Source organism: Schistocerca americana, chromosome 1, assembly GCF_021461395.2.
Source record: "Schistocerca americana isolate TAMUIC-IGC-003095 chromosome 1, iqSchAmer2.1, whole genome shotgun sequence".
Taxonomy (NCBI): Eukaryota; Metazoa; Arthropoda; class Insecta; order Orthoptera; family Acrididae; genus Schistocerca; species Schistocerca americana.
Genome location: NC_060119.1, coordinates 535,555,001 through 535,581,152, shown reverse-complemented (window position 1 = coordinate 535,581,152; position 26,152 = coordinate 535,555,001). Strand labels below are relative to the sequence as shown.

Below are 26,152 nucleotides of genomic sequence, written 5' to 3'. Positions count from 1 at the left end.
CATGCACTATGTGACCAAAAATATCCGGACACCTGGCTGAAAATGACTTACAAGATCGTGGTGCCCTATATCGGCAATGCTGGGATTCAACATGGTGTTGGTCCACCCTTATCCTTGATGACACTCTGTATTCATACGTTCCATCAGGTGTTGGAAGGTGCCTCGGATAATGGCAGCCCACTCTTCACGGAGTGCTGCACTGAGGAGAGGTACCGATGTCGATCGGTGAGGCCTGGCACGAATTCGGCGTCCCAAAACATCCCAAAGGTGTTCTATAGGATTCAGGTCAGGACTCTGCAGGCCAGTCCATTACAGGGATGTTATTGTCGTGTAACCACTCCGCCACAGGCCGTGCATTGTGAACAGGTGCTCGATCGTGTTGAAACATGCAGTCGCCATCCCCCGAATTGCTCTTCAATATTGGGAAGCAAGTAGGTGCTTAAAACATCAATGTAGGCCTCTGCTGTGATAGCGCCACGCAAAACAACATGGGGTGCAAGCCCCCTGCATGAGAAACACGACCACACCATAACACAAACGCTTCCGATATTTACTGTTGACACTACACACGCTGGCAGATGACGTTCACCGGGTATTCGCCATACCCACAGCCTGTCATCGGATCGCCACATGGTGTACCGTAATTCGTCACTCCACACAATGTTTTTTCACTGTTCAGTCGTCCATTGTTTACGTCCTTACACCAAGTGAGGTATCGTTTGGCATTTTCCGGCGTGATGTGTGGTTTATGAGCATCCGCTCGATCATGAAATCCAAATTTTCTCACCTCCCGCCTAACTGTCATAGTACTTGCAGTGGATTCTGATGCAGCTTGGAATTCTTGTGTGATGGTCTGGATAGATGTCTGACTATTACACATTACGACCCTCTCCAACTGTCGGCTGTCTCTGTCAGTCAACAGACGAGGCCGGCCTATACGCTTTGTACTGTACGTGTGCCTTTACATTTCCACTCCACTATCACATCGGAAACAATGGACCTAGGGATGTTTATGAGTGTGCAAATCTCGCGTATAGACGTACGACACAAGTGACACCCAATCACCTGACCACCAAGACCGTGAGTTCCGCGGAGCGCCGCATTCTGGTCTCTCACGATGTGTAGCGATTACTGATGTCGCTGATATGGCAGTAGGCAGTAGGTGGTAGCATAATGCACCTAATACGAAGAACGTTTGTTTTTGGAGGTGTCCGGATACTTTTGATCACATAGCGTATCCAAGAACCTAATCCGCATGCTCGGAGCTTCGTCAACAGTCTCAGTGCGGCATGATGTCAAACGCCTCCCGGAAGTTTACGAATATGGAACCTGCCTGCTGCCCTCCATCCATGGTTTGTAGTATACCACGTGAGAAGCTTTTCTGACCAAGGAAATTTGTTATATTCTAACTCTGAATGTGGTCAAGGATTAAGCAACAAACCGTTGTCAAAGATATAGATATATAATTATGGAATTCCGTGCATTACTAGGATCAGGAGACACTAACGCTCGTGAAATACGCATGCAAATATGAAAACATCAGTGTTCAGAACTTCAAGTAAACAGTTACTGTTTACTTTTATACAGAAGAAAGCAATAAAACGACTGAACGAAAAGCACTGCACTATGTACACTAAGGTATTTGCTGAAAAAAATCGTAAAATTGTGTACAATATTAACATTATAAATACGCAGTACATTTACTGTATGACCTCATTCTCAAACAATTAAGTTTAAAACATATGTTATTGTTACGTGATTTATTTTGGGCACTATATTTTGTAAGTCAGTAAATATTTCTTTTTTTATATCTCAGTACGAAAATTTCAAACAACGATGTAAACGTGACTGTAAAATTTGATATATAAAGGTTTACAAGGAACTGACATGTTTTATGGCACAACTGAGTTGTCAGATTATCTGTGTATTAAAACAGGGAACTATTAACAGAACAGACAGCTATGTTACAATATGTGTAAAAGGCTGCTACGCTGGTTGTAAAGTATTGTAATACTAAAGAGAAAATAGAGTGATAGCTGCTCTACGCTAGTTGGCGTTCTTTGCGAAAATTAGCTCATTTAAAGATTGAACAATATGTGCTCTGGCTTGATAGCGTATTTAAGAATGTAAGATCCAACCTATTTAACCATGGACTAATTTAAATAATCATAGTTCATGATGAACAGTTACCTGTATTTAATTATTGCGTAAGGAAGCGCTGTGGGACATGCCTTGGATCTGAGATGGTTTGGGCGTGGAATGAATTTCATTTATCCAAAACTTGTATATAATTACGGGTAAAATGAACATTTATTGATTCCGTTATCTGAATTAAAGCGCTTGTGAACATAAAAAATTTTATCGGTGCTGATATATACCAAGTTCCATGCATGATAAATCTTAAACCATGGTCTGAATCCACTACTAAAATCGTGGTTTATGAAACGGGGATAATCAAAGGATGGGTTAAATACACGCACGTAACACTCAGAACCAATTTATGAGATTTACTATGAGGAGAAAAGAAAAATAGCAAAGATCATTCAGCATGGCCACACGTCGCTAACAAAGAGCTGCTGCTCCCTCGATTTTAGCACGTGGAATTAATATGTAAAGTTACCATCAAAATACACAAACGAAGATCAAAACATAACCTCAGAAAGAAATTTAATTTAAATCCACAATATAGGAAAAGATGTCGAAAGTTACAGTACAAAAGGGCTTTTAAACCGGAACACTAACACGTCATGTTAATGAACAAAGCAAGTAACGAACAAGTAGCAATTTCAGGATAAATGGATCGAAACTGGATTGAATTTATCAGAAACGTAACAAGAAGCGAGAGCTGATGGGTCTTAAACTAAAACGCGATGGTAATGAACAAAACAAGTGCCGAACAGGGGAGACGCGGAATAAAACGAATTGAAAAATCAGTGGCAAAATCACAGAGATACGTATTATGCACACGCATGTCGCTCTTCGAAAAACAGAAGCTTGTTGAAATCTCACCTCCATGTGTTCAGTTGACTAGTGAAATCAAACAAAGGCTTAGGAAATCCCATAAATTTCAATGCATTTACTTTCGCGACATTAAAATAAATGTCACCTCAGCAACTAGTTGACTATAAAGCTAGGCTGAGGTGCCAAAAATCATGGCTAGCGATATGCACGTATACAGATGGCGGTATTATTTAGAACACAACGCGCAAAGGGGCAGCGTATTGGCGGATCTGTCATTCACACTCAGGTGCTTCATGTGAAAAAGTTCCCGAAGTGATTATGTCCGTCCGACGGGATTTGACAGACTCTGAACGCGTAATAATAATTGGAGCTGGATGAATGGGAATTGAATACTCAATACTCCGAGATCCACAGTGTCAATAGCGTGCCAAGAACACCAAATTTCAGGCATTAACTCTCCCTAAAGATGACGCAGTGTCCGACGGCATTCACTTAAAGCCGAGAACAGTGGTGTTTGCGGGAGTTGTCAGTGCTAATAGACAAGCAACACTGCTTGAAATAACCGTATAAATCAATGTGAGACGTACGACGGAAGTATACTTTAGGACAGTGCGGCGAAATTTGGCGTTAATTGGCTATGGCGACAGACGACCGACGCGAGAGCCTTTGATAACTGAGCGAAATCACGTGCAGCACTTGCCCCGAGTTCGTAATCGTATCGGTTGGACACTAAACGACTGGGAAATCGTGCCCTGGTCGAATAAGTTCCGATTTCGGTTGATAAGAACTTATGGTACGGCTCAAGTGCGTGGAGACACCACGAAGTCATGGATCCTATTTATCAACAAGCCATTGTACAAGCTGGTGGCAGGTCCATAATGGTGTAGACTGTGTTTACATGTAATGGAGTGCGTCCTCTGGCCCTACTGAACCGATAATTGACTGGAAATGGTCATGTTCGGCTACTTGGAGCCCATTTGCAGTCATTTACGGACTTCGTGTTGCCTAAAAACTATGGAATTTTTATGGAATAAAATGCGCCGGGTCACCTGACCGCAGTTGTTAGCGACTGGTCAGGAGAACATTCTGGACAATTCGAGATAATCTGTTTCGCCAGCCAGATCGCCAGACATGAATCCTATCGAAAGTTTATGGGACATAATCGAGAGATCAGTTGATGCTAAAAATCCTGCACCGACAAGACTTTCACAATTATGGACAGCTATAGAGGCAGCTTGGCTCAATATTTATGCTGGGGACTTCCAACGACTTGTTGAGTTCCTGCCACGTCGAGTTGCTGCGCGATGCCGGGCGAAAGGAGGTCCGACATGGTTTTACGAGGTACCTCATAACTTTTGTCACATCAGTGTATAAGAGAAAAGTGTTAGGACTTCAGTTAGACCGAAAATTTATACGACTTCAAATTTTAACCAAACTATTGAGGAGAGGTTCTTACGAGCAACCGATCTTACGAAGGTACCAGCGAACAGTGGCGAGCTGCCCTAAAGGAACCAGGATTTAACCTTCCCACGAAAGTGACCAGCCTACCGCATTGTGCCAACTTATACTAAAGGCTCGGTAAAGGCAAACACAAACCTCTTAGCTTCCCACCAAGCATCTATTAAAGTTGGCCATACTGTCACAGTAACAACCTACTCTATCTGCTACGGTTATTAACGTGGAATTCATAACTGCACATATCGTTTTATTACTCCAGGACGGAAAGGAAAGGACAGGTACAATGGAACAGGCACTGAGGCATTCTAAACACGAGTGTGGGACTCAACGCAGTAGCGAAACTTAATGGACTGTGTGCATGTACAACTAAATTAGACATTTAGCTGACAAATGGTTCAAATGGCTCTGAGAACTATGGGACTTAACATCTGCGGTCATCAGTCCCCTAGAACTTAGAACTACTTAAACCTAACTAATCTAAGGACATCACACACATCCATGCCCGAGGCAGGATGCGAACCTGCGACCGTAGCGGTCACGCGGTTCCAGAATGAAGCGCCTAGAACCGCTCGGCCACACGGCTGGCCAATTAGCAGACAAGGTTATTATGAAATGCGAACGCTCTCAGCTGCTCACTCTGTTTATACCAGAGGAAAGCTACAAACTGCACCGCAACTTGACATGCCAAAAGTATTGAGATGAGGTTATTTTAAATAAAATATCATGAAGACGCTCACAAAGAGTTGCTTCAGTTATAATACGGGTTTTCATTTTACTAAGTAATTGTGATATTTTCCAGTGTTTGTGGTCAAATGGTTGCACTGTGGTAAGATTTGCAAGATCAGATACTCCTTCCTACTTTCTAAATGTTAAATGAAATTTTTTAACCAAACCTATTCTCATGGCGAGAAACTTGTGTTTTGTAAGACTTTTGCGATTTCTTAGCATTTAAACCCGATTGCTAAACATTGTTCCAATATAAAACCATCTTGTAATAATCCCAGTTATGTGAAATGTACGTACCAGACAAAAAACAATGTAGAATACCTAAAGTTGTCACTATGTATCAAAAGGTTATTTAAGGGCAGATTTTTTAAATGGTTTATTAGCGAGCTGGTTCTGAGTCAGTTGCTCTTGAAGATGAGTTGTGATATGTATCAACTTGTTTTTTGACGAAATTAGTATTGGTAAACTGCAAAGAATCATAAAACTTCTTACGAATTAGAGAGAACGAGGGCAATTCTGGGGGTCCTACAATTATTAAAATTACGGCTTTGTAATATACCGCGTGTTTTGCAGCAGGTAAAGCACTCTTCTCCGTAAAAGTAAAATTTTATGAACTACTTTTATTTTTTGTATTCTGCTCAAGTAATTCCTTTGATATTAGAGAATGTCTTATGTACAGTTTACTAGCGTTGAGAGTGATCACATACTCTCAAGTATGTTAGTGTAGAAACACTTTATATGAGTTTTACTGTCAGTTAAAAGTAACGGAAGTTATTGGCCTCTGTTGAATGATATAGGCCTACTCTTGAATCAAAGTTTATTATGTATTCTAGAGGAAATTGATATATGTACATACATATGGCAAAACAGCCAGACAACGTACTTAATAAACAAAAAGGGTTACAGAAAAAGATGTATATAGGCATCAAAATTTCAACATTGTTTTAACTGAATAATTTTGGTTTTAAGTTTATGTCCTGGAAATGAAAAATTGTCTCATTTGAAGTGATATGTTGCATTATTTTGCGGTATCATGTCTTTTGTATATTCTGCCTTCAGATACCACTGTCAAAAATGGTAATTTTCATAATTATGTGAATACATGTCACAGACAATATAAATATCATCTTGGAAATAACAAAAGCTAGGTAATGTAGACTCCTTGACCTGCGAGTTCCATGTTTACTCTACATGACAAACTGTGTACTATTTTATTTTCAGATCCTGTCGTATTAACTGACAAGCATGTCATTGCTATAGAAGTGCATAATGTAAGTAGACTTATATGACTTCTACATATGTACTGTTATCATTTTGTAAAAATCAATGCACATACTGTTGTTTGTGTTGGATGCCACTGGTGATGGGTTTTAAACCCGAAAACCGGTTTTGACGAGGAAAACACTTCTACTGATGGTCATGGTGTATATAAGATGTGTTTTAATAGACGGCATGAATGATGCGACCCTTTTACTGCGTGAACAGCGAAAATACAGTAAGCGATAGATTTTTTCTCCTTTCATAATTTTGCGGCGGTTGTCAGCGAGAAAAAGTTTGGTAAGGATTTGAACCTATGAGTTAAGTTTGTTGCAAGTCACGAAGTTCTCTCGTCATCAAATCTATTGTTTTCGTCTTTCTTCGATTTACTCTCAGTCCACCCTTTAGACTGTTCATTTCATTCAGCACATCAGGTAGTTCTTCTCCACTTTCACTCAGGATAGCAATGTCATCAGTGAATCGTATCATTGATATCCTTTCACCTTGAATTTTAATTCTATTCCTGAACTTTACCTTTATTTCCATCACTGCTTCCTCGATGTACAGATTGGACAGTAGGGGCGAAAGGCTACATCCTTATCTTACACTATTTTTAATACTAGCACTTCGTTCTTGGTCGTCCACTCTTATTATTCCCTCTTGGCTGCTGTACATATTGTATATGACACGTCTCTCCCTGTAGCTTATCCCTACTTTTTTCAGAATTTCGAACATCTTGCACCATTTTACATTGTAGAACGCTTTTTCCAGGTCGACAAATCCTATGAACGTGTCTTGATTTTTCTTTAGTCTTGCTTCCATTATTAACCGCAAAGTCAGAATTGCCTCTCTCGCGCCTTTACCTTTCCTAAAGCCTAAATGATCGTCATCTGGCGCATCCTCAATTTTCTTTTCCATTCTTCTGTATATTATTATTGCAAGCAACTTGGATGCATGAGCTGTTAAGCTGATTGTGCCATAATTCTCGCATTTGTCAGCTCTTGCCCTCTTCGGAATTTTGTGGATGATGCTGTTCCGAAAGTCAGATGGTATGTCGCCAGACTCATACATTCTACACACCGACGTGAACAGTCGTTTTGTTGCCACTTCCATCGCTGATTGTAGAAATTTTGATGGAATGTTTTCTGCACCTTCTACCTTATTTGGTCTTAAGTCCTCCAAAGCACTTTTAAACTCTGATTCTAATACTGAATCCCCTCCCTCTTCTAAATCGACTCCTGTTTCTTCTTCTATCACATCAAACAACTCTTCCCTCTCATAGAGGCCTTCGGTGTACTGTTTCCTCCTATCTGCTCTCTCATTTGCATTTAACAGTGGAGTTCCTATTCCACTCTTAATGTTACCACCCTTGCTTTTAGTGTCACCGAAGGTGTTTTTGACTTTCTTGTATGCTGTGTCAGTCCTTCCGACAATCATCTCTTTTTCGATTTCTTCACATTTTTCATGGAGCTATTTCGTCTTAGCTTCCTTGCACTTCCTATTTATTTCATTCCTCAGCGACTTGTATTTTTGTATTCCTGAGTTTCCCGGAACATTTTTGTACTTCCTCCTTTCATCGATCAATTGAAGTATTTCTTCTGTTCACCATGGTTTCTTCGTAGTTACCTTCTTTGTACCCATATTTTTCTTTCCATCTTCTGTGATTGCTCATTTTAGGGATGTCCATTCCTTTTAATATGTGCTGGCTACTGAGCTATTCCTTATTGCTGTATCTACAGCCTTAGAGAACTTTAAGCATATCTCGTCATCCTTTAGTAGTTCCGTATCCCACTTCTTTGCGTATTGATTCGTCCTGACTAATCTCTCAAACTTCAGCCTACTCTTCATCACTTCTACATTGTGATCTGAGACTATATCTACTTCTGGGTACACCTTACAATCCAGTATCTGATTTCGGAATCTCTGTCTAAACATGACGTAACATAAATGAGATCTTCCCATATTCCCCGGCCCTTTCCAAGTATATTTCCTCCTCTTGTGATTCTTAAACAGAGTATTCGCCATTACTAGTTGAAGTTTATTACAGAACTCAATTAATCTTTCTCCTCTCTCATTCCTTGTCCCAAGCCCATAATCTCCTGTAATCTTTTCTTCTGCTCCTTCCTCTACAACTGCATTCCAGTCCCCCATGGCTATTAGATTTTCATCTCCCTTTATGTATTGTATTACCCTTTCAGTATCCTCATATGCTCTCTCTATCTCTTCATCTTCAGCTTGCGACGTTGGCACGTATACGTGAACTACCTTTGTAGGTATTGATTAGCAGTCAATTTTGACAAGAACACCCCTATCACAGAACTGTTCACACGAACTCCCTCTTCGCCCTACCTTCCTATTCATTACGAATCCTACACCTCCTACACCCGTTACACCATTTTATTATCAGTATAGAATTGCCTGATTTATGTTCAGTCAGTTATCACCTAAAGCTTGCGTATTTAATGACGATTCGTAAATACTCATGCTGAGAGTAATGTTACTTCTGCAGCTTTCAGTTCAGTTAGTAGTAATTTTTGATGAAACGTTGAAGCAGAGCGAACTAAAGGCTTCCTAGAAATTACAAAACGGATATTTTCAGAATTTCCATAGCCAAATGAAGACAGGGATAATGGTAAATGGAGCATCACATCCACCAAAGTGAGAAACTATGAAACTATTTGCTTGAAAGTAATCTGCTTCATTAAGGGAAATTACACTATGGATATTTGATTGAATTTTCATAGACACCTGAGGAATCTCAAATGGACAATTTGCTTATCAAATTAACCAGAATGAAGTCTAGCTTTGCAAAATAGTTTTAAATGCTTGTAAGTAGTGAAGTTAATTGTCAATAATTTTTCAAACTAGCGAGTTGAGAGAAAATTGTCATCCGGACTTTAATAGCCAAACGAAGAGTGTAAAACGGAAAAATGGGGTATCAAACTGACCAGTATGACGTTTGATTTTGCAAAAAATAAATAAATTAATAAAACAAAATATTTAAATGCTTGAAATTAGGTAGGATTATTGAAAAATTAGAAATTTGAGGAAAAATTTAAATATTTCATGAACAGCTGCTCCTAGTTATGTGAATGGGCCTAGAAATTTTGCATATAAAACGTTAGACTGGTGTTAAAATTGTGGAATTCTTTCTTTTGTGTTGAAAATATAAAAGTAATATCAAATTACAATGTAATTTGAAATAACTTAGCTTTATGTTGATCTATACGTACTCTTATTAATAATGTAATACTAATCGAGATTTAAATATACTATACTTCACGTCTTATTTATGGATTCTTCCGTTACTTCTTGGTAGAAAAGTTGCACATTTAAGGCCCAAAAACAAGTACAAGTAAAAGAACGAAAACAAAGTAGTTGTTATTTAACCTTATACTATATTTCTTCCTTTCTAACTTGAAAATAAAAAAGGTTGAAAGAAACGGCAATTTTTTGTGAAATGATTTGTCTAAAATTAAGAAACAAAATATGCTGAAGAAATTTTTGATGTGCTTCACTTATTGCAAAACGTCTCGAGCAGAATTTAAAGGCGTCTAAAATGTTTCTCTTGTCTGTTTTGTTTTTTACTTTTAGACAAATTATTTCACAAAAGATTTGAGAGTTATTTTCTTCAAATACTTCTTCATTCGGGTATTGGATACTTGCTTATGCTTCGGTGTGTTGTTTGTTATTTGACGGTAAGTTCTCTACAGTTGGTTTTATGTCTGTAATTTGCATAGAGGTGCATTTGTTCCCTGTGTCAAAGGATATGGCAGACAATTATATAGTATTTACTCTCAGAAACAGTCCCCTAAACTAATGGAGCCGATAGCTGCTTATAGCCTTAGTTTGGGGCCTCACAGAAACATGTGGAATCAGAAGCGAAAATGAAAAGAAAAGACAATGAGGAGGTCTGTAGAGTCTGTTGTGCATGATATTTGCAATGCTAACCTTAGGATTGCCTGATGGTGAAGCACGTTCTTCAGCAACTGTCGATGAAGCCACCCGTGTGCAGTGTTCTTTGGCAATGTATGTTGATCAACCACTTGGCCGCTGTCAAGTACTGCCAATCGTTCGCCATTTCGTTCATGTCCAGAAAAAAATCGCTCTCCCTCAGTTCTCGTCGAATTGGTGTGTTCCATGCCAGAAAGGTTGCAGTTCAGAACTTCCAACTCGGCGGCCACCATCAACATCATATGAACAAAGAAGCTGTCTACACTGAGGCAGGACTGAGATGTGACCAGGGAGCAGAAGGACTGGACGACGTACAGGAACTCGTACGTGGGAGACGCGTAGACGTCGACTGGGAGCCAGACGGGCAACGGCAGCTGCCGGTGGGCTTCCTGGTGCTCCTTGTCGGTCTTTGTGACGGCGCGGGACAGCACAGGACAGAGGACCCAGCCAATCGCCGCCGGCACCGCCACCATCTGCGCAAACGAGAATACCATGTCATTGCAATTCCTGGAGGACTGTTTGGAAGTAAGATCTATACAGGAGTTTGGTCAGAAAACTGTGGAACACTTGAACCATTTACTCGTAAACTGTTCAGCTCCTCCTTAACTAAAACAGTCTTTTATCTCCTGGGGAAAGTCAGGTCCAGTTTTAAACGCACTTGACTGTCATAACATTTAACTACATATCGCAAAGGAACGTAGCCATGTATGGAAGTGAAACACGGACGATAACAAGTTTAGACAAGAAAAGAATAGAAGCTTTCGAAATGTGGTGCTACAGAATAATGCTGAAGATTAGATGGGTAGGTCCCATTACTAATGAGGAGGTACTGAATAGAATTGACGGAAGAGGAGTTTGTAGCACAACTTGGGTAGAAGAAGGGATCGGTAGGTAGGACACGTTCTGAGGCATCAAGGGATTACCAATCTAGTATTGAAGGGAAGCTTGGAAGGCAAAAATTTTAGAGGGAGACAAAGAGATGAATACATTAAGCATATTCAGAAGTATATAGGTTGTAGTAGCTACTCGGAGATGAAGAAGCTTGCACAGGATAGAGTAGCATGGAGAGCTGCATCAAACCAGACTGAAGACCACAACAACAACAACACGCTCTGTTGAATCGACCATTTGTATTTAACATACATGGGCAACAACCTATCACTCCGTATTAAAAAAAGTAGAAGTGGGGTGCTGAGAGATTACAACTTGGGGTGTATTGTGATATTTGGTTCGGTTATTTAGTGATATAGCATTGCCCATAAAAGCTGGCACATGGTTGTTAACTGTTAGTAACTTACATTTATCACAACTTATTTTTGTCAGTTGCTGTTAGGAATGAATTGAACGAAAAGTGATAACTCATTAATTACCAGTTTTGTGGTTATAGATCACGATGAATGAATGTGAGTAGCATGAGCGTTGAATCTATCATCTGTTGTTATTAATTACGCTAACTGTAGCATATAGTTTTAATAACCTTAAGTTATAATCTTCATCTGTATTGCGTAAGCCATCTTACAGTGTAAGGCACGGAGTACTTCCGGTAGCATGAAGTGCAATGGAGCCTGCAGACTTCGTCTAACCCTCACAATCCTGAGTTTGCTCTACTGAGAGTCCCCTTTACCACTAACATGTCTACAAAACAGATTTTGCATAACAGAAAATATTTTTGTACGTAATCCTGCTACTAAATAGGCTTATAACTCAATATGAACTGAAACAGACTGTTTCACGATTTAACGAAATTTATTCTGATAATAGATTCAGGGCTTTCTCTTCCTAACTTTATCAATGCCTCCTTTTTCTTCCTCTACCTGATTTTTTCAAGTTAACATACGTTAATACTATGTACTATTTTCCCAAGTTTTCCAAACCTATGTTATTAAGTTTCATAAATGGTAGATAGTCCTGAAAACATTTATTCACTGATTCACTCAATCCACCTACTCACTCACCTTGTTCTCAATGTAAGACATAGAATAAAATTATAAAAATATTTGTGTCCACTTCTAAACTTTCTCTCTTTACGTTTTTCTTCGAATTTGTTTGTCCTCTCATTACAATAACTTAAATTAACATAACCAATGCTCCTATCTGTGTGTTGATCCAACACACTCTCAAATAACGTATGTTTTCTATACTACTTTGGAATAGTACTTCATCATATAACATACAATTTTTATTATCTTCTTTCATAGCCAAGTTTTACCTAACATTTTACTTATTTCTTCTTCACTTTTTGTCCTTGTTCAGATTCTTATAGATATTTTGCATTTCCCTTCCAGATTTACTTCGTTTGATGTACAAAATTTTTAATCCTGTAACCCCATAACAACTCATTACTGGGTAAATTCCCTAATGGTAACCTTCACAAAGTATATTGCACTATATTTTCTATCCCTTTCAAATAACTCACATTTAAATTCAGACTGTTTGGGTAATAGTGCTCATCAAGTTAATCTATAGTGCAGCAGCTGACACTTCTCGAAGAAATGTAACGCTCTAAAATCAGTATTGTGCCTCCAAAAGTATGTTTTGTTCTTTTTAATCTGCCAAACTACTGAGCAATAGGGACAATCTTGTTAATGTGCTATCAGTAGATGAGATTTCTTAAAAGATGTTCTACGATCAGGATGCTCCCAACACGTAGGTTTTGAGCGTCTGAAAGGAACTGGTGATAAGAAGTATTTCTCTTCCAGTTATTCTATAGTTTCTTTCAAACCATCTAAGGGTTCTACTACTAAGAGCAATTGTTCTTTGCTCGTCCTTATTTTCTCCAAAATTTTGAAACAATTCAACACCAGTACAGTACTTACTACTATATGTTTCCAGACAGAAACGTTCGTTGATATGAGAGTGATTGTCTCATATTGTGCCAATGCCTGCCTAGCGCTCAAACTTCTGAGACAATTTTCTCCCCAAAATCGGACTTTTGCCCACGACAGACCAGTTAAAGAAGGATCGTTGGAAGCATGTCCGTGACATATTTCCACTAAAACCAACAGAACTAAATAGATGATTCAAATACTTTTTATGTATAAATGGAGAATTTTGAATAGGTTCGTATTAACTGCGTTTCCTGTCTCTTATGCGGGTATAATGAGCCCCAAAAACGTGAATTCTGTTTTATATAAATTGCAACTTCTTCATTGTTCGACTTGTAATCCTTTTCATGAAGCCGAAACACGCCATTGGATTAACGACTGTGCTGTCCTCAATACTCAGCAGCAGTTAACCGACCAGTATCACGTATAGTTATTCAAGCAGTTACCTCTGCCCCCAGTACCTGATCTAACGCTCTTATCAACAAAGAGGCTACATTCAAACCAAAAGACTGCCTTACAGTGATAATATTTGTCCTAAAGAAAAAGCTCGTCTTTAAATTTACGTCCTCGGAATAGCGCTTGTCTATTCTTATAATACTATACGAGTATGCTCATCTTATATGGTAGAATTCGAAGCTGTGCATTTAGTATAATGCTTCTCATGCTACTTTTACGATATTATCTTGTCAATTATGGCTTATACAGACTTATATTATGCTGCTTCTATATTGATTTTTACGTTATTTTTTGACAGCTGATCCATTGCGTTGTTATCAGACTATTATCTTAGACATTGATTTTTATATTCTGGGACACACTGATCGCTAACTTTGTTAAAATATTTTGTAAATACCATTGATGTTAAATGCTATTCCCATTTTGTATCCCTCCACATCTGTCAGATCCGAATATACCGAAACGGTGTAAACTAATTATCTATTTTGCTATATGCGATCTTGGATAACAAGGATTTCACAACATTCGTTGAAATAACAATGACAGGTAATTATAGTCGGATCGCCCGTTGCGACCCATAGTCTCAGAACTAGCATGTTGTAAGTGGAGAAACTGACTGGCTCTTCGTGTGCTGCTGTCGTGAGCCCATATGCAAAGAGCGTGAAGTCCAGTGAAAACACAAGCAGGCTACAAAGTACTGGACATCGACGCTATATTACAGAGCGTGAAGGTTGCTGACTTGTGATCTACGTATGTAAGGATAGGCGGCGACATATGTTCTCATGATGACGAAACTGTAGGCACAAGAGATCACGGAGATTAGACCATGGCTCAACGGAAATGAATGACATTTCTTGTTACACCAGGTCGAAGGTCATATCAGGATACGCCGTCGTTCAGGCGAATGTTGATCAAAACGTTTACCACGCTACGAACGTAGGCTTGCTGAAGCAGTATTATGTTGTGTTTGACATCCATGGGATCTGTAGCAGTAACCAAAGATGCCATGAGAGCTGAGGTCTACGAGAACCTTACTGAGGCTCATTTGCTTCCTTTTATGCTTGATCGAGGGCACTTTCCAACAGGCTATCTCTCCGTACTACAGTCCCAGGGTCGTGCTACAGTTGTTTACGGAGCATTACACTGAACTTACACTAATGTCTCTGAACGCAATGGAACACGTCTCGAAAGCTATCGGGCTCTATCTCTACAAGCACAAACCACAGCCCGCATTTTGCCGGAAATGCATAGACGCTTAATGCTACACATCTTCAGAAACCTACCAAGGAATTGTCGAATACCTGCAAGCAGAATTGGCGCTGTATTGCGTTCCAGATGTGGATCAGCACACTACTAAGCAATTCTTAGTCTGTTTTTAGGTCCGTGTATATGATGATTGAGTCTGAAAACAGAAGTAACCTGCACTTTCTTGCAATCGTTGATACACTCCTTTACGTAAGCCAGACACGCTAAACACCTGTTAGAAAGGGAAAGTATCTCAATCAGAGCAGCCTTAGACTGCTAAATGAGTTTTGTTTCTTATTTAATTTTTTTTATTATTTTGCGGTCACTTAACATCTTCTCTTTTGACGTTTGAGTAACGGTTGAAACGAGGAAACATATTTCAGTTTTATGGAATGAAGCTATTTTAAAACAGCGGACTCGGTAAACAGCAAAGCTCTGAGTAGGAGAAAACACACACACGCACACACACACACACACACACACACACAAACACACACGTGCACATGCAAGCGCAGTTTTTGCTCTCCCAATCGCAACCTAGTGTTATTCTTCAATAAGCAATGGAAGATCCCGTCGTCATGTACGTCTGAGCCACCATCTTAGCTCTGCTAATACAATTTTTGAACACCTGCTCCACTATTTTTGTTCTCGTAGTTTATTCTCTGGCCTCTGCTTCACCATATTTGTTCTCACACTACCTTCTATGTATCAAAACTGCTGCTTCACAGACACATATTACTGGAATGGCAATCAGTGATCTCTATACGACCTGGATGTAAAAGTCAGATCCTTGAGTACAGAACTGCAGAGTGGCTCCAGATCCATGTGCTTCGCATCGTCCGCCATGATGTAGTTTGGCATACAAATTTCCATCTGTCTGTACGTAACAAAGAAATGCAGACTGATTTTTTGTTTTGAACTTTATGTCAGCATGTGATGTAATAGGCTGGTGCGGGAGCGGAATCGAAACGTATTTTCTTTTCGTGTTTGTGACTTTCCTAGCAGCTATGTTGTAGTTTAGCAAGAAACGAGATATGAGCAACTACGGCTGGCACAATCAGATAACTGAAGTTCAAGATCCAGATGGTATAGAGATCACCGCTGCAAATACTGTACAGAAGGTCACTTGTGTCACCGAAGCCAGTGCTTAAGAATATGGTGGCAAGCGCAAAGGACGTGTGAACAGCTGTTTATTTACTGATAAAACCGTCGTAAGATATGCGGAAAACTGATATAACAACGTTATCTCTAGGGTTTTGACGTAGTGTTCAGTGTATATGGCGTGTTTGGCTGTAATATTTTGTACAGCATATGGAAGATACAAGGAAAGGAACACGTCTCAGTGCAAGCATAACTAGAAACATCTTAGGTATTTTTGCCATTGTGCTGTATACAAGCCTAAATAATTTCATTAAAGTTTTTCGTATCTCAGATACGATAATGTTTAAACAGTTTGTGTATTTTAAGGGTTTTAATAAATCTAGTCGGGAAAGGTCGGGTAAGAGTACATGTCCAGTAGGAGTTAGCAGTGACATTTTATCTATACTGGCGGCACCGACCGAGAACGAAAAACTACATACAGTTGTCGCTTCCACGGCGACGCCATCACATGTAATCTTGAAGAGCTCGTCCAGATTTATTGGTTATAGCAGGTAAATATAATTTTCAGTTTAAACTTACATAATCTTTAAGTTGTACATCGTAAGTAGTATGCACTAGAAACAAACACGGAAGCCAAGCAGTGTGACATTTATTTTGAACTGTTTGGCGCATTGGTCAAGTACGCTGCAAGATGGTTAGAAAGACTACGCGCGTCTCTTAACCCCCCCCCCCACATACACACACACACAAAACAGGAAGACCCATACGCAGAAGACAGATGTGAGTGGTTTGTTTCGAGTTGCATGTTCCAGCGTAGCCGCAATCCAAACAGCTGAGAAATCCTCCCGTTCCATTCGGATATCTTCACAGCAGAAGACTTTGCTCAATCAGAAATCCCTGAGAGAGACGAATTTACAACAATTCAAGAAGGCAAAGGCGTTCCACAAACGCTGCTCCTCGATGACAGAAAATTTGTCTGTGCAGTCACCAGGAAAAAGCCAAGAACGTTACACAAGTGAAGTTCAGAGTACTGATGCACGAACAGGTGTAGGCTTATCCAATATTTATCCTCTGTCAAAATATAATCGACCCTAAATAAAGAAGAAAATAGCAAAAAAATCTGTGATTTTCTCTAGGTCTCCTACAAAAATGCATTGTTAGAGAAACAAGCTAAGCCAGACAAAACCAAGAAGAAACAAAATACCAGTAACGAATACCACAGAATCCCTAGGGCTAATCTGAACTTAACCGGGCCATCATCTTCAGGAACAAGCAGGTTCAAATCTAAGGAAGGATCTGATGTTCTGAATTACCCAGGGCGTGGTGAAGTCTACAAAGAGCCTATCACGGAAGGCTGGATGAAGTGTGATTGGATTAATCGTGATGTCGGCATGAAGAAAGCTCAGGTTATGAAGGACGTGGTTAATTTTCTTGTGGTTTATGTTAGTCCATACTCTTTGACTACATGTCGCCTACTCTTACCGGACGATGCGGCTAAGACTACGAACGAGCAGAATTTGAAAGTTAGGCAGCTGTAACTGATGTATGTTGTTCACAAATAAACCAGCAATAATTTGTTATCAGAAAAGCTTGTATTAACCTTCTCATATACTAGGTATGAGCGATAAAATACTAAGCGCGTACTCTTTCCCGACTTTCCCCTACAAAATTTCAACTGTATTTTAACACAATAATTTTGGTTTGGAGTCTATGTCCTGCACGTAAAATTGTGTGATGACGTATATATAAGTCGATGTGCTTCTCATAACACGATTCTACATCTTATGTGTTAAACTCAACTAGTACGCAAGTATTTTCTCGCATGCGGAACTAATTTAGACGGCTTCGTAAAGCTTACAACGCTTTTTTGTATCAGACAATAGTAGTAGTAGCATACACAAGCTTCTTGACGCCGCCATCTTACCTTATTAAACGTCTGGCTTTATTAAATGATACGCCTTTGCCAATCTAGTAACGTATGTCTGTGTCCCCTCCTCTGCCACCATTAACCTCACATCTCGTAGCTCATTGACAGAATCTCATAAGACGTTACAAGAGAAGTTTGCTCTATGTACCCTGCTGCTAGCTCCATGATAGTTCGATCTCTGACCGACTGCTCAGCAGTCTTATTCTCGTAGTTGGTCTCATACACCACAGATGTAAAAACGATACTTTCGTCTCTGACCTCCTGCTCCGCCGCCACTGTTCGTTTACTTCGGTTTGTGATACCCTTAGGACATCGTCTAGCTATCGAGAGTCATGTGGCTTCCATCCCCATGCTACTGTGCACACTGCTATCGAATACGAAATGTTTAGCGTCTTTTGCGATTATGTCAATTTAAATCTCTTTATAGTACGTACTGTATGTCTTTTTATCGAATTATATACCAAACAGTTGATTTATCTACATAATCTAATACCTATTCTTAAGTGCTAAATCTCTCAACAGTTCTGTTGGATTTTTTTTTTTAAGATCACTTTTCATTCATCTTAATTTTACTAAAAGTGATGCATCACTCGCCCGGGTCCAGTGATCAAGGCTCAGCGTAAGTTACGACTGCAGCCTGCCACTTTGGCAGGTTTTCTGATTTCGATATAGCTGTTGTAACCGATACGAACCCCAACACACGTGTGTAACCATGCAGGATTGCAATCATACTGTAGCGCGATGCTAGAAAAAAAGATCTGAACTTACAACCATATCTACAACTAAATCCTTAATTTACTTTCGATTTGCGTATTTCAAAGTATTTCTTAGCAAATTGTAAAATGGTTTGTTTACTTACTACATACTACTGCTTTTAGTTAGTACCTCACTATGTTGCAAGTAAAACGCTTTAAATTTTGATGAAAAAGGAATGGTGGGTACAATATCCTATCAGCACCTGACGTTTCATAGAAGTTTTTAAGTAATGATCACTTCGCCAAACACTGTGTTAGAGAGGAATACGATAAAGCATCATGTTCTACACTACAAAAATGTAATTGGCGTTATTTTCCTTATATTGCTTTCCTTACCGATTGTCCATAGATTTTCTTCATTTCTTACCTTATCAATACACCAGTTTATCAACTTTCTTCTGTAGCACCACATCTCTGTTTCTGTTATCTTCTGGTTTTCTCACAGCCCACATGCTTCACTTCCATACAATGTACATTCCCAGAAATTTCTTCCTTCAATTAATGCCTATGTTTGATACTAGCAGACTTTTATTGGCCAGGAATGCCCTTTTTGCAAGTGCTAGACTTCTTTTGATGCCCTCCTTGCCCCGTCTGTCACCGGTTATTTTGCTGCCTAAGTAGAATAATTGCTTAATTTCACCTACTTCATGACCTTAAATCCTAATGATAAGTTTCTCGCTGTTATCGTTTCTGCTACTTCTCATTACTTTCGCCTTTCTTCGATTTACTCTCAGTCCATATTCTATAGTCGTTAGACTGTTCATTCCATTCAGTGTGTCTTGTAATTCTTCTTCCCTTTAACTCAGGATAGCAATGTCATCAGCGAATCTTTCATTGATATTGTAGGGAAGCAGCCTACTCACACTGTAGCAAATTCACATCAGTTTCCATTGTGTACCAGCCAGTCTGCTGTAACTAGCTCTGACGTCATAAATGTTGCCCAATACCTTAAAAATCAAGCAAATGACCTAAAACTTTTCTAGCATGTCAGGAATAATACTAAATTAATGTGTGTTGAATATCAGTTCGTTAACTTAAGTCATTTTCGAAATTTGGACGTTTTTCTGAAAAAATCATTGGCGCAACAGAAAAGAGCTAGAGACTTCAAAATTTATATTTAGATTCATCTTTCATAATGATTTAATAAAAATAGTACTTTGGATTTCACAACTTAAGATTTTAGTGGAAATTCATGATTTTCTGGTTTTCATCTCAAAACTGAAGGAAGCAAGATAGATTAAGTAGGCTAATAAATAAGGCTAGGATGTTTAGATTTAAATAGGTTGGAGGTCCGCTATGGCTATGAAGATGTGTAAAGTTTCTTTTGAATACCTATAAAATTATAGCGATAGCGGATCTCAAAAGGGCCAGTTCAGAGCTCATCTACTGCGTGCAGTGTAATTTAATTAATTCTCTCGCCCAAAATATTTAACTTAGCCACGTCAAAATTTTATTATCAATACTTACCTACGTGCTGAATGCACGTTTAAATTAAGAGCTTCATCGGCCATAAGCAAAAGAAGCTATAAATTATTATGTAACTTGAAGTGGTGCGTTACTAGCCCAGCGGCTAGTCGGGAGAGCCGAAAAGATCAGGCGTTCCCTTAGCCGTCCGCACCGCAGCTTTATATATAAGAACGCTGCGCGAGGAAGCAAGGCCCCAGTTCTCTCCAGACGCTGAATGACACGCCATCTGTGTCGGGAGCCGCGTCGCATCAGTGTCACTGCTACAAACAGCCTCGGGTGCCGTATTAAGTTACTAGAGATACGCGGAACCATGAAAACATTTCATGTGAAGTGTTAATTCTGGAATGATTTTCATTATCTAGCTTCAGTTTGCGTATTGTCGTATTTTCATGTGCCGTCGCGGGACAGACATTCTACCAAATATTTAGCGTGGCGTTTGATGAAATATTTTCATCAAATTATGGCGAGCATTCTTTTTAACATTTAATTCGGACATTTATAGTTGCATCAGCGCATTAGACTCTGAACTGCTCTGTTAGTTAGGTTGTAGGGATACTTGTGGTTTTTATCAGTGAATTTCAGAATATACTCAACTATTTTGGAAAACCGTTTTTGATTAGAAATCCCGGACAATCACCTAATTCCTCAGAGCTATAGGCTGCAGCTATAATAACATTCTCAGATAAAGTGGGCACTAGGATCTCTAATTACTGGTTCCATGTTTTATTAAATCACTTTCTGGGTGCCAAAAAGTAAATAGAGAGCCAGTGTTGAGAACGGCGAAAGACAGCATTAACAACATCCTGAAAGCCAGAAACTGATTCAACACGCAAGCATTTATCCAGCAATTAATTTGATTTCTTTTTACAAAACTTATCCGCCGCCCCCACAATATCCTTTCACCTTGAAATTTAATCCCAATCCCGAACCTTCCTTCCACTTCCATCATATCTACTTCGATATACAGATTGTACAGTAGGGTTGAAAGACTTCACCCCTGTCATACACCCTTTTTTATCCCATGACTTCGTTTTTGGTCGTCCACCCTTATTATTCGCTGTTGGCTCTTATACATATTGTATTTTACCCGTCTCTCCCCGTAGCTTACCGCTATTTTTCTCAGAATTTCGAACATCTTGTATTATTCTACATTGTCGAAACGCTTTATACAGATCGACAAATCTTATGAACGAGTCTTGATTTTTCTTTAGCCTTCCTGCCATAATGAACCGCAACGTCATAATTGTCTCTCTGGTGTCTTTACCCTTCGTAAAGCCAAACTGTTCGTCATATGTATTAACATCATCAATTTTCTTTTCCATTCTTGTCTGCAACTTGAATGCACGAGCTGTTAAGCTGCTTGTACGATAACCTCGCACTTGTCAGCTCTTCCAGTCTGGGACTGGGTGTTTGTGTTGTCCTCGTCATTTCATCATCATTCATTAAATTGGCAAGATAGGACTGAGAAAAATATGGGATTTTGCACGGGCGCTGATAACCTTGCAGTCGAGCCCCACACAAACCAAACATCGTCATTATCATCATCATCATCATCATCATCTGCCTCATTTGATCTTAAGACCTCCAAATCTCTCTTAAATCCTAATACTGGATCCCCTATCTATTCTAAATCGTCTCCTGCTTGTTCTATCACATAAGACAAATATTCGCCCTCATAGAAACCTTCAATGTACTTTTTCCACCTATCTGCTCTCTCCTCTACATTTAACAGTGTGATTCCCGTTGCACCCTTTATGTTACAACCCTTGCTTATAATATTACAAAAGGTTGTTTTCCTGAGTCCTTCCGACAATCATTTCTTTTTTGATTTCTTCACATTTGTCATGCAACCATTTCGTTTTAGCTTCCCTGCAATTTCTATTTATTTCATTTCTCAGTAAATTTTATTTCTGTATTCGTGAATTTCGCTGAACATTTTTTTACTTACTTCTTTCCTCAATGAACTGTAGCATGTCGTCTGTTGCTCATGGTTTCACATACAGAGCATCAACCATCTGAGTTTCATTCAGAACCTAACAAAAGCATCAGGTATGGAGACTTTAGCCATTATTGATGCTGTATTTTAGGAGCAGAACAGAGCTGAGATGCTTCATTTACTTTATTCTACAATATATGTAGATTACAGCTGCTGGCAAAGTACCTATACGTCAGAAGAACAATGTTTACAAATCCTTTGCATAACCATGGTTGTAACACATTAACAGTGAAGTACAATATTTCATGGTACGAGTGGATTGTCAAGTAACACTCGTTACTTAACACATAAGTAGGCAAGATATGCCTATAAATTGCACTGTGCACACAAACTTTGAATTCCAATTTTCTCACTGCACAAGATTCTGTAAGGAAAAAATAATAATTCCCACATAGTTATCTTTATAAAACGCTCGTTTACTGGTAACAAGCTGGAAATTCATGTAATTCTGTGGTCCCAGCCTCACTTGAAATATTCATACTTCAGTTTTCTTCAAAAAATAGAGATAATAAAAATTAATTTGTTTCTACTGTACAAGATGTACACAGTTACCCCAAATAGAAGCAGTAGCGATGAGGATGCAGAGCTAGCAGCATTACAGTCAGTATACATTTCTGGTAGTGCTCATCACCAAAAAGTGAGACAGCACAACCATAACAAAGTTTTCCATTCTCATTGACAACCATATGATATAGTGATCATAGCAGATAGCCAACAGTGTTTTTCGGCATTTTTGATGATTTATCGTGGAGATCCATCTCAGTTAGAGAAGTTAGTAGGTGTAGGGAAAGCGGCTATAAAACATGCTTAAAAGTGGAGGATGGAAGGTGTTCATGACATCATTGAAGTATAATGGTTGCTTGATTGGTTGCAGCAGTTAGGGGAGCTAGTGAGATAAGGGAAAATAGCGGCCAAACAGAATGTCTGCATTTATGGCATGCTGAATGTGCACGCACTCAAGATATAAGAGGAGAGATGTAGGAGAAGGCAACATGCTTCTTCGCAGCGCGTTTCAACAAAATGATAATACTGCACTCTATTGTAGACCCATACATTTGACGTACAATTGACGTCAGGAGTCTTAGGACAGAGAGAATGTACATGTTACTTATGAATATACAGTTGGCCTGTATCTCCACAGTTAGTACCACGCAGCTAATGAACACTGGCACATCAAGCGAGGCTCCACACACTTATCGTAGAAGTACGTGATATGGTGTGTGACTAGACGCCATAAAGCACATGGCACTGTGAATCTCACTATAGTCTTCTCTGCCCTACAATTTTCCGTCAAAAATTCTTGGATCTTGAACACTCCAGTTCAACAACTTCCTCACACAGTGAACCAGTGTTCAGTTCCAAATTTTAACACATTTACTTTACTGAGTTGCCTTACACAATGTAGGGCCTATTACTGAATGATAAAATCCATTTATCTGTATTGTGATTCAACAGAAGACCAAAGGTTGAAGAGTTAATCAATATCTGGCGGTAGTGGTAACTAAATTAATAACAACAAGGAGATTCTATAGTCTCAGACTCGCTGTTTATAGTTTTTCGAATCTCATAAAACATTGTTTTTCCGTAAATAACATCGTTTGTTAAATTGGGGTAAACTCTGTAATTATCACTCTTCCAGATTAATTATCAAAAACAATTATACCTCAAGAATTGTGTTTAAATAATTAAAAATCTCAAATTAAATTGGCTAAACGCAATATATTCAGATGTAAGTATTGTCTTGCGTGTCACGTGTATGCAGTTATGTAATAGCTCTATGAAGACTGTACGAAGCAAAAGTAAAGTTGTGAAGCTTCAAACCTGACTACATATCACTCAGTGTCACGATGTTTCCACATGAACAGCTCGAATGCAACGTATTTCGAGAGGCAGTCCACACATGTCAGCCTGACCAGGCTGTCCATTTTACAGTCAGCCGTTATGGCTGGAGGGAGACGTCACATAAGTACCACCTTCTAGCTGTCTACATACAGTCCTCAGTTCACGTGCGACTAAATGTCCTGCATGGCTTGGACTTTGCATTTATTGACTGAAATTTATTGGTAGTTCGAGAAAACAATTGAAGTATACCATACAAAGTCTCATGACTGGAGGGCATAGGACTGTTTGGAATGTAAGGCGTATCTGTGTGTTGATAGATGCAGAGGATTTCTCCACCTCTGTACACTCTCTAGAGTTCTAGGTCTGACACACGGTTGGTTCACGACAATCACAGGTGGGACAGCCCTGATTGTCCATGATAGGTCTTTAGCCAATACATGTCCACAGTTATTTTGTGATCTGCCAACTGTATCTCAGAGTTGACTGCAGTTGTCAGACTCACAATTTAGATGGCCCTTTGTGAGATGAAGAGAATTATTTTTTGTTTTCCCTTTTTGAGCACTGTGTTTTACAACAAGATAATGACACTTTGCTGGGCTGGCAGTAACACTGCACCTTTGCTCCTCCTCTTTACCTGTTTTGCAGTGACTTTAAGACTACTCTACTGTACCTGTCACTAAATCATTTAAAGTCTTCAGCCAGGCGCTTTACCTCGCATGAATCAACTCTTGGCAGTAATTTGTATGATTGAAATGAAGAACTCCTTGGTCACCTGATTACCATCTCACAGGGTGTGTGCCCTTCTGATTTGTCGATTCAGCAGTTGTGAGTGAACAAGATGTATGGCTAACATCTGTCCCTGTCATTATATGTCTTGTTCACATCATACGATGACGTTCCTAAAATTATCTCATGAAGCTGTTACACGATGTCATTAGCTAGGACAGACACAGGGCAAAATACGCCCTTGTACTTAAACACATATATCTCCAAAAATATTACAGCTGAAACAGTAACACTTGAGACTTTTATGTACAACATAGTGCTTGAAATTTTATGAAATTTTTGTTTGAAAATGAGTTTCGATATACATTTTATAAGGATTTGAATTTTTAATTACCATTGGTTACTATAATATATCTTTCCTCGTAAACTAACCAAGCAATAAAACCGGAATTTCACAGTTTGCATCTTTATAAGAGGCTAACAAAACGTGTGCAACATACTTTTCTATGGTCATAGATGCTTCGAAATTAATTTTTCAGTTTTGTGTTATCTGGGACTGCTCTATTTTTTTCAAATTTTAAAGTAGAACTTTTCTCAGGGAAAGGATAATGGAAAGTGCTTCACAACATAATTTAGTAATTCTTAAGAACTATGCCAACTATCAGGATGATAGCTTTCATAGTTCCTGAGGAAAGGTACATTACAGCTCAAAAAATCTGTTTACAGAAATTCGCATTTAATGTTTTTATTTCAATTTTGACAATCTTGCTATACCTCTAGCGACTAATGCTGTCAGTATCATTAATCTTTATTCACTTACTCATCTTCCTGGAGTGATCTCTTCCCCTCCCTCCTTTGCCTAGCCACTTCTGCATTTTTTCTTCTGCAGCCTGAGCTCTGTTCTGTCGCACTTCAGCAGTGCTTCTGAGTATCTACAGTGTGAATACACCTGGATGGAAGCCTAGTCTGCAGGCACTTAACTCGACCTACATTTCCCCTACTGAACACTAGACATGCATCACATGCAGCTGTATTCACAATAATTGAGGACACAAATACTGTTTTTGAACAACGCATCCATATAAGGTGATTGTAGCTCTCATTTTAATTTTATGTTTTCCCATGCACACATTTTTTCAGCAGTTCAAGATTGGCTAGGTACCTGTTAGTTAGTTTTATAACAATTAAAACAGCAAGTGGAAACCATGTTTGTGGATGTATGCCTTTCCACTTGCTTCTGCCTGAAGATATTTGCACCACGATATGTCACAAAGCGAATGCTGAGTATTATCATTTGTGGAATGTTTGTGGACGAATATTGGCCACACAGCTTGTGGCATTGTTTACACACTACGTAAGATCCCTGATAGCGTTTCCATAGAATAATTGTAAAGTGTGAATTTACTTGTCTGTCAGTCTGTTAACACCTCCCAGTGGCTTTCCATCTTCTAATTTC

General features: G+C 39.1%; 1 protein-coding gene across 1 annotated transcript in view; it reads right to left on the bottom strand.

Annotated features, from left to right (window-relative positions):
* The window catches only part of LOC124572507 (odorant receptor Or1-like), an 85,980-nt gene that overhangs the window by 33,375 nt on the left and 26,453 nt on the right, over positions 1–26,152 (bottom strand). Inside the window, exon 3 of the mRNA XM_047131131.1 lies at positions 10,354–10,829. Within this exon, the coding sequence (XP_046987087.1) occupies positions 10,354–10,829 (476 nt within the window). The remainder of the gene's footprint in view (positions 1–10,353; positions 10,830–26,152) is intronic.